We start from the raw sequence: 13,718 nt of genomic DNA on the forward strand, positions 1-13,718 counted from the left end.
CATCCAAGGGTTGCTTCTAAACAAATCTGTACAGAGTTAACTACACAGATTTCCTTTCTCTGCTGGTATAAGTCCCTGTAGTGGGATGAGTGCAGCACCGTTTGTTTATTCACTAAACTTGTGGCTCTGTTCTTAGGTGGACCACTCTCATCAGAACTGTTCACTACCCAGTCCAAAACCTTTAGACTCCTCTCCTTAATCTGTTGCTGAAGTCTTATCTGATCTTTTCCATGTGATTCTAGCAACACATCTTTTCACACTGTTCAATCCTACTTGTTGCTATAATCTAAAGAGGTTGTGGTGAATAACTGGAAGTTGTTGAAATCCACAAAAACCGTTGACACACTCGGGCCAGACTTCGCCATAATCCATTTATGAGAAAGGCAGCAGCAACTTTCTTCCACAACTGGCCAATGTTAAAAACCCAGAGCCTTCAAAATATTAAAGTTAAGGCAAAAATATCTTATGGTGCATTTCCTAATGTTTCCTTGACAGGGTAAGCATGGTTGTTCCTGGTAGAGTAATGCATTACAGCACAAAAAAGAACCGAGAATCAATTCAATACTGGAAAAGAATGTTTATTACCTAGGCCTTGATATTATTACATCAAAAACAGGGAGATGATGCTTCGAGTAGCCGTTCAAAACACTGGGAGTCTCGCACAAGACAGCAACATGGAGTTTGGCAATCTTTAAACACAGGTGATTTGCTCTTCCCTGCAAGTGAATGTTCTCAGTTGCATTCACTTCCAAGACTATCTAATCCAGTCTCATCTACGCTTTATACCTGTTGAAGTGTGTAGACGCTTTGTTCTTTAACTAATGGCATTCTTCATGGCTGTGTACTCCTTAGCTGCCTGTTTTCAAACCATCCTTAACTAGCACTAGACATCTCACCAGTCTTTTTACCATATTTACTCCCTTCTACCATATTTACTCCTCAAATCTTCATACGGATCATTGACCTCTTCAGTAACCAAGGCACTCAGACGAACGTTGCCATGATGTTAAGTCTTAAATCCATTTGTTTAAAATGCGCTCCATCACTTACGAGAACCACACTGTCTGAGTTGGGTCTAACTTTCAAACCACTCGCTTTAATTGTTCTCACTAAGGGTACTCAAACCATTCGTTCTAATTGTTCTCACTAAGGATATTCAAATCATTCGTTCTAATTGTTCTCACTAAGGATATTCAAAAAATTCGTTCTACGTGTTCTCACTAAGGATATGATGCGAATGAAGAGACCTGATGATATCTTCACCTATAACTGCATTAGCACGTTTTAACATGTCATCCACTGAAATACTCTTCTGAGCTCCCGTTTTTAACACAAGAATCATGTGACTTTACTGGGGTGAAAATGTGAGGCAGAATGTATGCCTGGCATGGTAAGGGATGCTGAACAATGCCGCCAAACGTTTTTCATGGGCGACTTTTGTTTCTAAAAAGCATTTTTCCTTCCAAATTATTTGAATTACGAATATGGTAGCAAAAAGGGGGCCATCAACACTTAAGATTAACCGAAAAATACTACGGTAACAAAGTATGTAATATCGAAATTGCCTGTTTAAATGACGTTGAACAATATTTTATATGAAAATGAGTCGTAACCAATCAACGAAACAATCATTTTTATGTGCTCTAAATGCCCGAATAATGGCGAAAAAAAAAAAAAAATTATATATATATATATATATATATATATATATATATATATATATATATATAATTTTTTTTTCTGCCTCACATATATATATATATATATATATATATATATATATATATATATATATATATATATATATATATATATATGACTCATATGAATTGAAAGAACATCATTTAATAATAGAACTAAGAAACATTGCTATAAATCTCAATTCGCTAAAGGAAAAACGAGGGAATTAGTACATTTTAAAGACGAGGTGAAAGTTGACATCAGCAGTTACACTTATGCAAGAATAACGGTGTTTAACACCAGATTGCCTAAGACGTTTTTCAAATGAGTTGGTAGAGCAATGTTTGATATAAGAAAAGATTAAGGTAACGAAGGAAATACATTTTGTGATAGTAATTTACCCAGATCGCTCTCCCAGACTGAATGCCCTACATATTGACACAAAAAATATATTATAACCATTTGGAATAAGACTTGTGAAAGCGAATAATAATCTTAACATTCGCCAACAACACAAGTTTCTAATTTTCCCCTTGGTAGGTGAGGGTTGTTCTTTTACTCTCTTAAGCTTTACTCATTGTTTCATATCTTACTATCTCGATAATTGGCATTTTCTTTCGGTTCATTGGACAATCTAGTAAGCACATATTTTTCTTTGGACAGCCTTCGCCACGCCATCCCATCCGTAATGTTCACTCACATCTAACCTTACACTTAACATGCATCGATTTTTTTTTTTCTCTTCTTAAGTCACTGGCATTACACTATCGTTCTATCCTTATGTTCATACAAATATGGAGATATCAAGTGGGTCTGATCATCATTATCGCAGACTGCACCGAAGCAAAAATCGCCGGGAAAGCACCGTGCAGAACATTGTTTCTTGAACTGTTCCTACCTATAGTCGTATTTACAGCTCAATATGGACATCGTGTTAAATGAACACGTTCTCTTGGAGGAATTACTTTATCTGTGGACTACCAATATGCCAAAATATGTTTATTGTTAACACGTATGGTGGGGTGAACCTGTAGTGGCAAGCCACCTCATAAATCTGTCACACTAAGAGAGTCACTTTGTGACCTGGTTCTAATGCAGAAAGCTAGGTCAGGATGTGCCTACTTCTCAAGAGATAATACAAAAAGAGAGGGGAAATAACGAAGCAGCCTGTCCTCCCGTGAGGACAGCTGGATTCATGAGACAGTAAGATTGATTACTGATTGATTTGTCATTAATGGTATGTTACTAGTAAACAGTAAACAACCGCTTATTTGGATATTTTGACAACGGCACGTTTTGCAGTAATATTACTAAAATCAAATTCCCAGGTAAAGAGAAATTTTCACCAAAGAGCAGGTATGGCTTAACAGAATTGATGGTCCAATCAAAGCTCCATTGTGTGGAATGTATCTGAAGACTAATGCGAATTCTATATATTTTTGGAGTATCACTTCTGTGTTCTTGATGAAATTGAAATGTGGGTCTTACCTGTGAATGGTTCAGTTGTCTACAGAGAGGCAGAGCTGCCTAGCACTGAAGGTGTGTGCATCATTTCAGAATTGACACATAGTCGACCAAGTGAATCATCCAGCAATCTTGATAATCCCCTTGTAGGAAATGGTGTTGTCTTGGGAGATTGAGTTGAATTTCCTGCCAGAAGATTGTGAAGAATTTCTCTAGATGCCATGAAGGGAATATCTAAGGAAGTTGATCTGAGTTGATATGCTTCCTCATTTCATCTCTGTTGTATGCTTCCTCATTTCAGAGTTAATACATCTTCTTCAATTGGATAAGAAGTTGCTGTTAGACCTTCTGTGCATTGTGTTACTGAGCCTAGTGAGGGAAACCTTGTTGGAATGAGCTTTCGGTGATGTCTTCAGGGGGACATGAGGTCTCAGTCTCCCTCAAGTTGTTTACTACACCTGGCATGAAATGTGGGCTTTGATCACTAATGACAGCTTGTCATACGTTTGAAGATTTGTATTCACTTGAACCATGTGACTGGCTTTAGGGTATGTGGACTGGTCAAGAGAAACCAAGGAATATCTGGATGGCTTGGCTGTGGATGGTAGGCTCTGGTCTTTGAGCACTGTACAAGACAGCTAGAAAGTGGATGTGATGAAGTGGGGGGCTATGATTTCAACTCTTCTTGGTGCTGTCTTGTTAAGGTGGAAAAGGTGGATGAGCAAGAAATGGAAAAGAATGTTTCTTATGGCACAATCCTCTGCATAGGGTACACTTCATAATTTTGTGTCTATCTATATATATCTCTGATGCCCATTCCATCTGGGAACTCCTACCAAGGGGGTAGCTATGGCAAAAGTCTCCACTTATCCCTGTCCTTACATGCATTCATTTATTCCATGCATTCTTCCCCAATTTCTCTTCCTCCAGTACTTTTCCATTTTATTTCCCCATGTTACTAGTGGTCTTCCCCTCACACTAATCCCTCTGGTCATTCATTTATTTATTTATCCATTTATTATGGTTGATTGCTGTTTCCCGAGTCAGTGAGGTAGTGCCAAAAAACAGACAAAGAATGGCCCATCCACTCAATGGCCCATATATATTGGAAAGGATCACAATTTTGCACGTGATCAAGATATTCCTATGAGTCCACGGGGAAAATGAAACACGATAAGTTCCCAAGTGCACTTTCGTGTAATAATCACATCATCAGGGGAGACACAAGAGAGAAATATGTCAGTTGTTATACATCGAAGAGATGAAGCTTCGTCTCTTCGATGTATATCAATTGACTTTTATTTCTCTCTTGTGTCTCCCCTGATGATAAGATTATTACACGAAAGTGCACTTGGGAATTTATCGTGTTTCATTTTCCCCGTGGACTCATAGGAACACATATATAAACATAATACACACACATATACATACATACAATTAACATATACACATATACATGGCTGATTCATGTGAGAAACTGCAGAAGCTGGTGACTGAGTTTGGTAAAGTGTGTGAAAGAAGAAAGTTAAGAGTAAATGTGAATAAGAGCAAGGTTATTAGGTACAGTAGGGTTGAGGGTCAAGTCAATTGGGAGGTGAGTTTGAATGGAAAGAGGCTGGAGGAAGTGAAGTGTTTTAGATATCTGGGAGTGGATCTGGCAGCGGATGGAACCATGGAAGCGGAAGTGGATCATAGGGTGGGAGAGGGGGCGAAAATTCTGGGAGCCTTGAAGAATGTGTGGAAGTCGAGAACATTATCTCGGAAAGCAAAAATGGGTATGTTTGAAGGAATAGTGGTTCCAACAATGTTGTATGGTTGCGAGGCGTGGGCTATGGATAGAGTGGTGCGCAGGAGGATGGATGTGCTGGAAATGAGATGTTTGAGGACAATGTGTGGTGTGAGGTGGTTTGATCGAGTAAGTAACGTAAGGGTAAGAGAGATGTGTGGAAATAAAAAGAGCGTGGTTGAGAGAGCAGAAGAGGGTGTTTTGAAATGGTTTGGGCACATGGAGAGAATGAGTGAGGAAAGATTGACCAAGAGGATATATGTGTCGGAGGTGGAGGGAACGAGGAGAAGAGGGAGACCAAATTGGAGGTGGAAAGATGGAGTGAAAAAGATTTTGTGTGATCAGGGCCTGAACATGCAGGAGGGTGAAAGGAGGGCAAGGAATAGAGTGAATTGGAGCGATGTGGTATACCGGGGTTGACGTGCTGTCAGTGGATTGAATCAGGGCATGTGAAGCGTCTGAGGTAAACCATGGAAAGCTGTGTAGGTATGTATATTTGCGTGTGTGGACGTATGTATATACATGTGTATGGGGGTGGGTTGTGCCATTTCTTTCGTCTGTTTCCTTGCGCTACCTCGCAAACGCGGGAGACAGCGACAAAGCAAAAAAAAAAAAAGAAAAAACATATACATACATATACATACACAGACATATACATATAATACAAATGTACATACTCATACTTGCTTGCCTTCATCCATTCCTGGCACTACCCTGTCCCACAGGAAACAGCATCGCTGCCCCCTTCTTCAGCGTGGTAGCACCAAGAAAAAGACAAAAAAGGCCACATTCGTTCCCACTCAGCCTCTAGCTATCATAAATTCTCATAAATTCCCTGTCTTAAATTCTTTCCACATGCCCAAATTACCTCAAAGTATTACATTTCACCCACTGTACCACTCCACAATTCATTCCCCTTGCATTCCCTAACAAACTAAATCCCTCATACACCCCGTCATTACTTTCTTCATTTCATCTAGTCATACCACATGCTCCTCCCAAATAACTAGTTACCACAGTTTGGATACTTGACCTCTGTAACTCATCTATGTTCCTGTTTCGGTTGTATGAGTCAGGGTCAGGAGGACTTTTGAGTCATCTACAAATTTTGAAATTTGCTAGTGAGCCTTGTGATATCACACTTGTCACCTGAAGTACTTGGATGCTTTCCAATCTATTTCCACTCAATGTTTCTTGTCTCCGAACTTCTCCATATACAGATTCACTTTCATATGCCATGAGCTCTAACCTTACTTAGCAATGTTTTATGTAGTATTTTGCCCAAAGCTTTATAAACGTCTATTTTTATAACATCGGAAAGAATTTTGGAATCCCAATCATTTGCTGTATGACTAAAACAGAGTGGAAGACTACTGGAGGGAGAGAAACACTAGGGAGGCATGTAAGGACGGAGATAAATGGAGACTCTTTTGCCATGGCCACCCCCTTTATGGTAGGTCCTGAAGGGAATGGGCATCAGAGATATAGACAGACAGATTGACAGCTGACTACAATTAGTCTTCTTTATAAAACTCTATATACTGTACTTTTGTCGCTCCTGCTCAAGAGATCTTGAAAAGTAGAAATATGCCAGAAAGACATTCTTTCAATTTCCTATACGTTATGATGATTTTGCCTACTCCACATTAATAATGAACAGATTGTAACTCTAACCCATACACTTTGACAGTCTTATATCAACAGTACAATCTATGTAGGGGATACCCTCAAATACTCTAAAAAAGAATCCATATGTTTGTTATAATGGTCAATTAGTGCATAATTTTCTGTATAAAATGATATACAACAACCTGGTGAAACACTTTTTTGATGTCTTATGCACCTTTTAACTTATGCTGTTCTGTCAGGAATATGTGGTACTCCAGGAGTACTGTCAGGCATATGAAGTGAGATGCATGGTATTTTTGGATTTTTCTCTTTTACAAATTAAATATGATTACTAAGGGTTTCCATGACTAATAAAATTCATCATGTAAGAGTTTTATACCTTGTAAAATCATTACATAACTTCATAGTGCAGATCCCTGACAGACCTCAACATCACACAAAATGACCAGCATGTGGAAAAAATTTAGGGTGTAATGCCTAGTACAAGAACAATATGTGGGATGCCACTACAAGCATTAATGGCTACATATTTTACCCTTATCAGAGGCAAACACTTAACGAATTTTAAATGCGTAAGCCCCAACCACAGGAAACAGAAAAGAAATACCAGGGCATTTATGATTCGCCTGCAGTGAAAGGGTTAATACATATCTTATATTTGTGATAAATTTTTCTGCATCTTGTGGATCACTTCAGCACTTCTGAGGGAGATTTATCATTCTGACTGAAATATTCTATATCACTTTATGATAAATTCATAGAGCAAACTGTGGTATCATTTGCCAGAGCTTGGGGCTCTACTACCATGAATTCAAACCAAGGGAAAAAAATGACAAAACAAGAGTGAGGGATAAGATCCCCAGATTACACACCAACTCTTCCATGTCTCACATCTTTGGAATATCAAGATTTGCACATTGGTGAGATTATGATTCTTTTCTGCACCACTACTCAGCACTATCACTCAGAGCTTGTTGGATGCCCATGAGGGCAAAAACCAATACCTGAAATAAAGTATGAAAAGACTGGATCTGTACTATCTCTAATGCTAACATGACAAGGCAGGGCATGGACTACAACCCCACAAGGTAATCAAAGCAGTGATCTTTGAAAACTCATGTGTCTTTTTGGATGAAATCTTTAATGCATGGGCTTTTGAGTTTTGGATGTTTATGGATTATGAATATACTGATTGGAGATATACCTGTAATGACAACAATTATTATCCTAGCTCCTTAAATCAAGCCATGCTATTCTGTTGCAAAATTCATTTTCGTGAAAGCTTATCACACAATAAGAAACCTGTTGCAAGGATGAATAGTAACATGATTAAAATATACATAAAAATCATAAAAGAATATAAATAAATTAATAAATATCAAATTAACAACAAAGATAATAGAAAAAAAGCATTATGTAAAATTATAACATGTGCAAGTTCAACAACAATCAAAGTGAGACTGGGCTTATAAAAAGAACAGTTTATACTATTAAAAGTTCACCATTCATGGTCATTTGAATACACAAAAACTGGATAAGTATGAGATTTTCTAACAATTTTGCTCTGTGGTCACACAAACAGAGGAAAATGCATCAAAGCTGTGTGTTACAGGAAGATATGAAGCCTAACTAACATGAATTTGTGTTACTGTATTGCCATTACCATAAGGGGATTCTACTGTTCACAGTCACTCACTGAGCCATTATTGTGTCCTGAGGGCTTACTTGTTAAAACAACTTCTACTATGTTACCTTGTTCAGAAGGTTTAGTAGCACTAGCTTGGTCAAGGGTCACTGTCCCAGTACTTTGTTGTAGTATTCAGAGTAGTACCCTCAGCTATAACAGATGGTAAATCATCACTGGTAGTGGGCACCTGATAAGTAACATAAGCCCAGCTGTGAGGAGCAGCCCCAAGTACTGATCCACCACCACTCTGGAGCATCTGACTGGGCAAAATTTGTCCAGGTACCAGTTGATTTGACATGAGTTGGCTAGGTACAACACTAACAGGATACAATGCACCCACATTTGTGGTGTTTGGCATAGGTGCTTGGCTAGTAAATGTCCTATCGTTGCATATAGGGACTTGATACCCAGATCCAGAGGTTGCAGCATCTACAAGTTGCACACTCATACCAGTTGGGCGAGCTATGCCTTCTTCATATTTTTCCCCATCTAAACTACCTGAAAAGTCCAGTTTGCCACCTTGGCTATACATATAATGATTTACTGTTTCCTCCGGCAGACCTAAGGAAGCTGCCAAACTATTGGCAACAGTTGACAGTGCTTCAGCCTCAGAGGATGACTGACTCCCTATGCTGGTCAGTGTTTCACACATTCCCTCCACATCTAATTCCCCTTGATCACCACCTGAAGATGAATTTGTTTCAGTTGGTTTATCAGTCTCCCCTGAGCCTACAGGCACTTCTTCTTGGTGCTTAAGATCTGGTTGCTTCTGCGGTGAACCAGGTGCTATTTGTACTGTCGTATGTATAGCTCTGTGACTGGACTTGCAGTGTGCTTTGAGATTATAAGAACGGTTAAAAGTTAGGGGACAATGTGGGCATTTGTGACTATTACTGCGCTTGTTCTGACAAACTTTGGTCAGCATATGGCCTTGTAAGTGCCCAAATGATCGAAATACAAATCCACAAACAGAGCAGGTGAAGCTGTCACCATTTGCATGCTGTGAACGATGCTTTAACAGTGCAGCATCGTCAACTGCTACATGGTCACAAAGATCACATTTTGAAAATGTTACATTTCTTGGTACCTCATTGTGTTCAATATACTCATGATATGCTAATTCTTTCCCTTGCCCATACTGAAACTGGAATCCACATGTACGACACACAGGAGCTATAAGCTTAGTGTGATTCATAATCATGTGTTCTTCATAACTACAAAAATCATCAAACTCTATGGGGCCATCTGCAATGCATGTATGGCATGTATATGGTTCCTTCCCAAGGCTCTTCATGATAGGCCCACACTTACGTTTGTGTTGAGCACTTACATGATTCCTAAGTTTAAAGCTAGAGAAAAATACATCCTCACATTCAGGACACTTGTAAGTCTTAGCATTCTGTATTGCACGTGGTGAGGTATTTGAGTCCCCTTTTGTGCCAGAACTTGTTGAAATTTTGGAAGGTTTCATACATGTTTTGCCTTTGGATTCACTTTCACTTAAAACAAGGTACTGAACTTTGGACTTCACCAGCTTTCCACTACCAGCCTTATCACTCCCTTTCTTCAGAATTTTGAGTCGTATATTCTTCTTGTCTTTCACGAGGTGAGGATATTTTTTCAAAACTTCTGAAATTATTTTTGCATGATTAGACATGTCCCCTTTACTTACCTGACCCTGACTAGTAGACTGACATGCAAAACTACCATCTTTTTTGTTCTTACCTTTTTCATTTTCATGACTAGGAGATTCACTGGCCTCAGAGTCACTTAGAGATAAATTCATTAAAACTTTCTTTTTCAGTGACAATGTTAACTTCACTGGAGAGTATGAGTCACTACTAGACTTAAAACTTCCAACTCTTTTCTGCACTTCAATTAGAGACTGTGCTGGTTCCTTTGCATGGGAATACGTTGCCACCTCATTAATTAATTCATTGTTTTCATCAAGTGGAAAGGATACATGTTTCTTAAGTTTGGTTGTATCACTTTTATCCCTTTTCTTTTTTAATATTGATTTCACTGGCACATTCCTACTCTCCAAAACCAAAGAATTTTTGCTATCAGAGGGAGTTTCTCCTTTACTTACATGGGAGAGAGATGAGCGTTCATCTGATGTTGTTTCACACTCTTTTGTTTCCATTTTGTAATCACAAGCCACATAATCTTCTCCATTTGATTCCTTTTCATCCAAATCTCTTTCTTCAAGTTGTTTACATATATTATTTATCTTTTCCATTAATTCATCACCATCTTTCCCAATATCATCATCTTCATCTTGACCTTGAATAGTCACTTCTTGTTCTTTAAATGCTTTTGGATTTGAATTGAGTGAGTTTCCAGCAGTACTGATAGCCTCTTCTATTTTAGGGGCTGAGTTTTGGTCCTTTGACACAACTTGAGTAAGCACTGAAAATGGATCCTGAGGTTGCAGACTATGGTTAGAAGCTGATAAGCTCCTTGTGCAAAAGTCTGAGTTCGGAGAAGAGCTACATTTACCTGAAGACATTGGTGAATTTGATGAAGTGAAATGTACACCAAAACGACTTGGAGATACTGAAACTGTAGATGAGAGTAAGGAAGAGGATGAGGTACTTTCATTATGGCTGTGGACAGACGTTCCAGTTAAGAAAGGAGGTAGAGGTGAATGTTTTGATGACCATGTAGCTATTTGTACTGAAGTATTTTCGGTATCCTCTTCCAGTTCAAATCTTGTAGGTCTGGCTTCTTCAGCTGGTCTCTTGCGCCTGAAAAGATAATATGCAAAATCTCTCAGCAAAATATCCTTATGAAGAATACCCAATGATCAATTTCTTCTCTTAAGTTTATACCAGCCCTGTGCACAATGAGCTATCCAATAATTTCACACTATTCAGTATTCATTAATTCATACATCAGTGAACAGTTTGAAATAAACCAAAAATTTTTACAATAAAGACTGCTCATCTTTTCAAAATTCACATGAAATGTAGCTGATGGGCCCACCTTTTCCTCACTCCCATCAGTAACTGCATACTGAGACACAAGGCACTAACCGATAAACCTCGTAACTAGCATGTTGCTGACCAGACTAGTGTACACAAAAATAAGTATAAATAAATGCCAAACTTAAGCACCTTGGTGGTGGAGTGGTCAGCACTGCTGACTACAAAGTCACTGGCACAGTTCAATCCTTAGGATGAACAAAATATCCAATTGTTCATTCTTCCTTTGGCTAGTAAATAAATGGGAACCAACTTCTAAGGTAAAACACTACACCTGTGACAGGCCTAGCCAGTCAACGGCTTGCATCTAAGCAAAAGTTAACCCAGGAGTGTCCATATCTGGAAACATGACCCCTCACTGACAGGCCAGGGAGGCTATCAAAGGTGGATGCTTACTTTTAAATGCTAAATTTCTACCAACTTAAAAAAATTAGTCCTAAATGATCAGAAGGCACACAGTACATCATAACATGACATCCGCAGTATGCCAAAGCACAACTTCTTTACATTTGTGAAACTATAAATAAATTAGCCAATACAACACTCAATTTAAGACCTTTTTATCCTACTGTATATAGTAGGGTGAATAAAGCTAAAATCACTTATCAAAAGTGCTTCATAAATAGATATTACCAGTTACAGCCAAGGATGAAAAACCATTTTAAACATCAAATGTATCTATCTGGAAGTAAATACTTGAAAACAGTGAAACAACTTTGCTTACAATGTATAAAACAGGAATGACTGGTTACATAAACAAAGAAGCTGAGGTCAGGTAGGGAAATACTATACTAAATTCTACATGGCAAGCCTTACTATCCATGGAAATGTATTCTTTATGGTACACACACTAAATGATGAATTTGTGAAAGTATAACTTCAAAAAAATATCCATTTTGTAAAAGATTTGAGTCCTACTCCTTCTGAATCCTTAATCCCGTCTAAAGCAATCTTAGTGCCATTCAGGAAGAACATAGTGAAAATGATGCTAGCTGTATGAGGTGCCTATGGAGCTGATAATCACTTGCACTATATTGCTACAAATTCTGAAGTCACATACACTTGTGTAACTGAATGTAGTGGTAATAGACAGTGCAAGAGGACTGAGGAAAAGTTAGAAAGACAAAGTAATGGAGTTCATGCTTAAGAGCTATGTCTCTAAAAATTAATCTACAGAAATGCAAAGACCATGAAATACAGAGTTCCTGGAAGACATCCTGTTGTACAGCATCACAGATACATACATACAGTTCCCAAGTGCACTTTTGTGTAATAATCACATCATCAGGGGAAACACAAGAGAAATATAAGTCAGTTGATATACATCGAAGAGACGAAGCTAGGACGCCATTTGGTAAACGTGATTGTCCAAAACATGCGATCACGCGCAAAATTGTGATCCTTTTCATACATACAGATATATGAATATGTCCATAGCCCTGGAAGGGGTTACCTAATTGTATATATACTAACCTTTCAGCAGCATTAGCTTGTGCTATCTTCTGGCTGTTTGTCATGAGTAAATATACCGACCCATCTTGCCCCTCATCCTCATCTTCCTCCTCTACAGTACGGATACTGGTATCTACAAAATATAAGCCATTAACTGATATAGTAATAACCCTACAAATAGAATTTAATCATGGGATGGACTAGTGCAATAATGAATCCTGTATATCAAAGCCACTGATAATTATGTTTAATAATGAACATTCGAATCCAGTTTTATTAGCTCTGTGCATAATTTTAATGTATCTGAGGGCCAATGTTTATTTAACAAAATGAAATAAGGTTTAGACATATGTAAGACTGCCTATAGGCTTAGAAAGAAAGAATGGGGTCATTTAATCACTTGGCAGGGCAAGGTGTCACACAAAGACAGGTTATGAGTGAGGACATGTCAAGGGATGCTGTTTCTTTTGGGGGTAGGGTAGCACCAGGAATGGATGAAGGGAAGCAAAGAATATGTACGTGTGTATATATGTATATGTCTGTGTATGTGCATGGATATGTTGATATGTATTTGTATGTATATGTGCATGTATAAGCATTTACAAGTAGGAAGAGAGGAAAGTGATTGGTTCTCAGCGAATGTCAGTTTGTGGCAGGGGTGCGTGATGTCTCCATGGTTGTTTAATTTGTTTATGGATGGGGTTGTTAGGGAGGTGAATGCAAGAGTTTTGGAGAAAGGGGCAAGTATGCAGTCTGTTGTGGATGAGAGAGCTTGGGAAGTGAATCAGTTGTTGTTCGCTGATGATACAGCGCTGGTGGCTGATTCGGGTGAGAAACTGCAGAAGCTGGTGACTGAGTTTGGTACAGTGTGTGAAAGAAGAAAGATGAGAGTAAATGTGAATAAGAGCAAGGTTATTAGGTACAGTAGGGTTCAGGGTCAAGTCAATTGGGAGGTAAGTTTAAATGGAGAAAAACTGGAGGAAGTAAAGTGTTTTAGATATCTGGGAGTGGATCTGGCAGCGGATGGAACCATGGA

At 38.5% G+C, this 13,718-nt stretch overlaps 1 protein-coding gene across 1 annotated transcript in view; it reads right to left on the reverse strand.

Moving 5' to 3' along the window:
• Positions 1 to 8,040: 8,040 nt before the first annotated feature.
• Positions 8,041 to 13,718, reverse strand: part of LOC139753461 (uncharacterized) — a 32,389-nt gene continuing 26,711 nt past the window's right edge. The window contains exons 8-9 of the mRNA XM_071670002.1: positions 12,704 to 12,815; positions 8,041 to 10,993 (exon numbers count right to left, since the gene is read on the reverse strand). Coding sequence (XP_071526103.1) covers positions 8,344 to 10,993; positions 12,704 to 12,815 — 2,762 coding nt within the window. The 3' untranslated portion in view covers positions 8,041 to 8,343. The remainder of the gene's footprint in view (positions 10,994 to 12,703; positions 12,816 to 13,718) is intronic.

This window comes from Panulirus ornatus, chromosome 14 (assembly GCF_036320965.1).
Source record: "Panulirus ornatus isolate Po-2019 chromosome 14, ASM3632096v1, whole genome shotgun sequence".
In the NCBI taxonomy this organism is placed as follows: domain Eukaryota; kingdom Metazoa; phylum Arthropoda; class Malacostraca; order Decapoda; family Palinuridae; genus Panulirus; species Panulirus ornatus.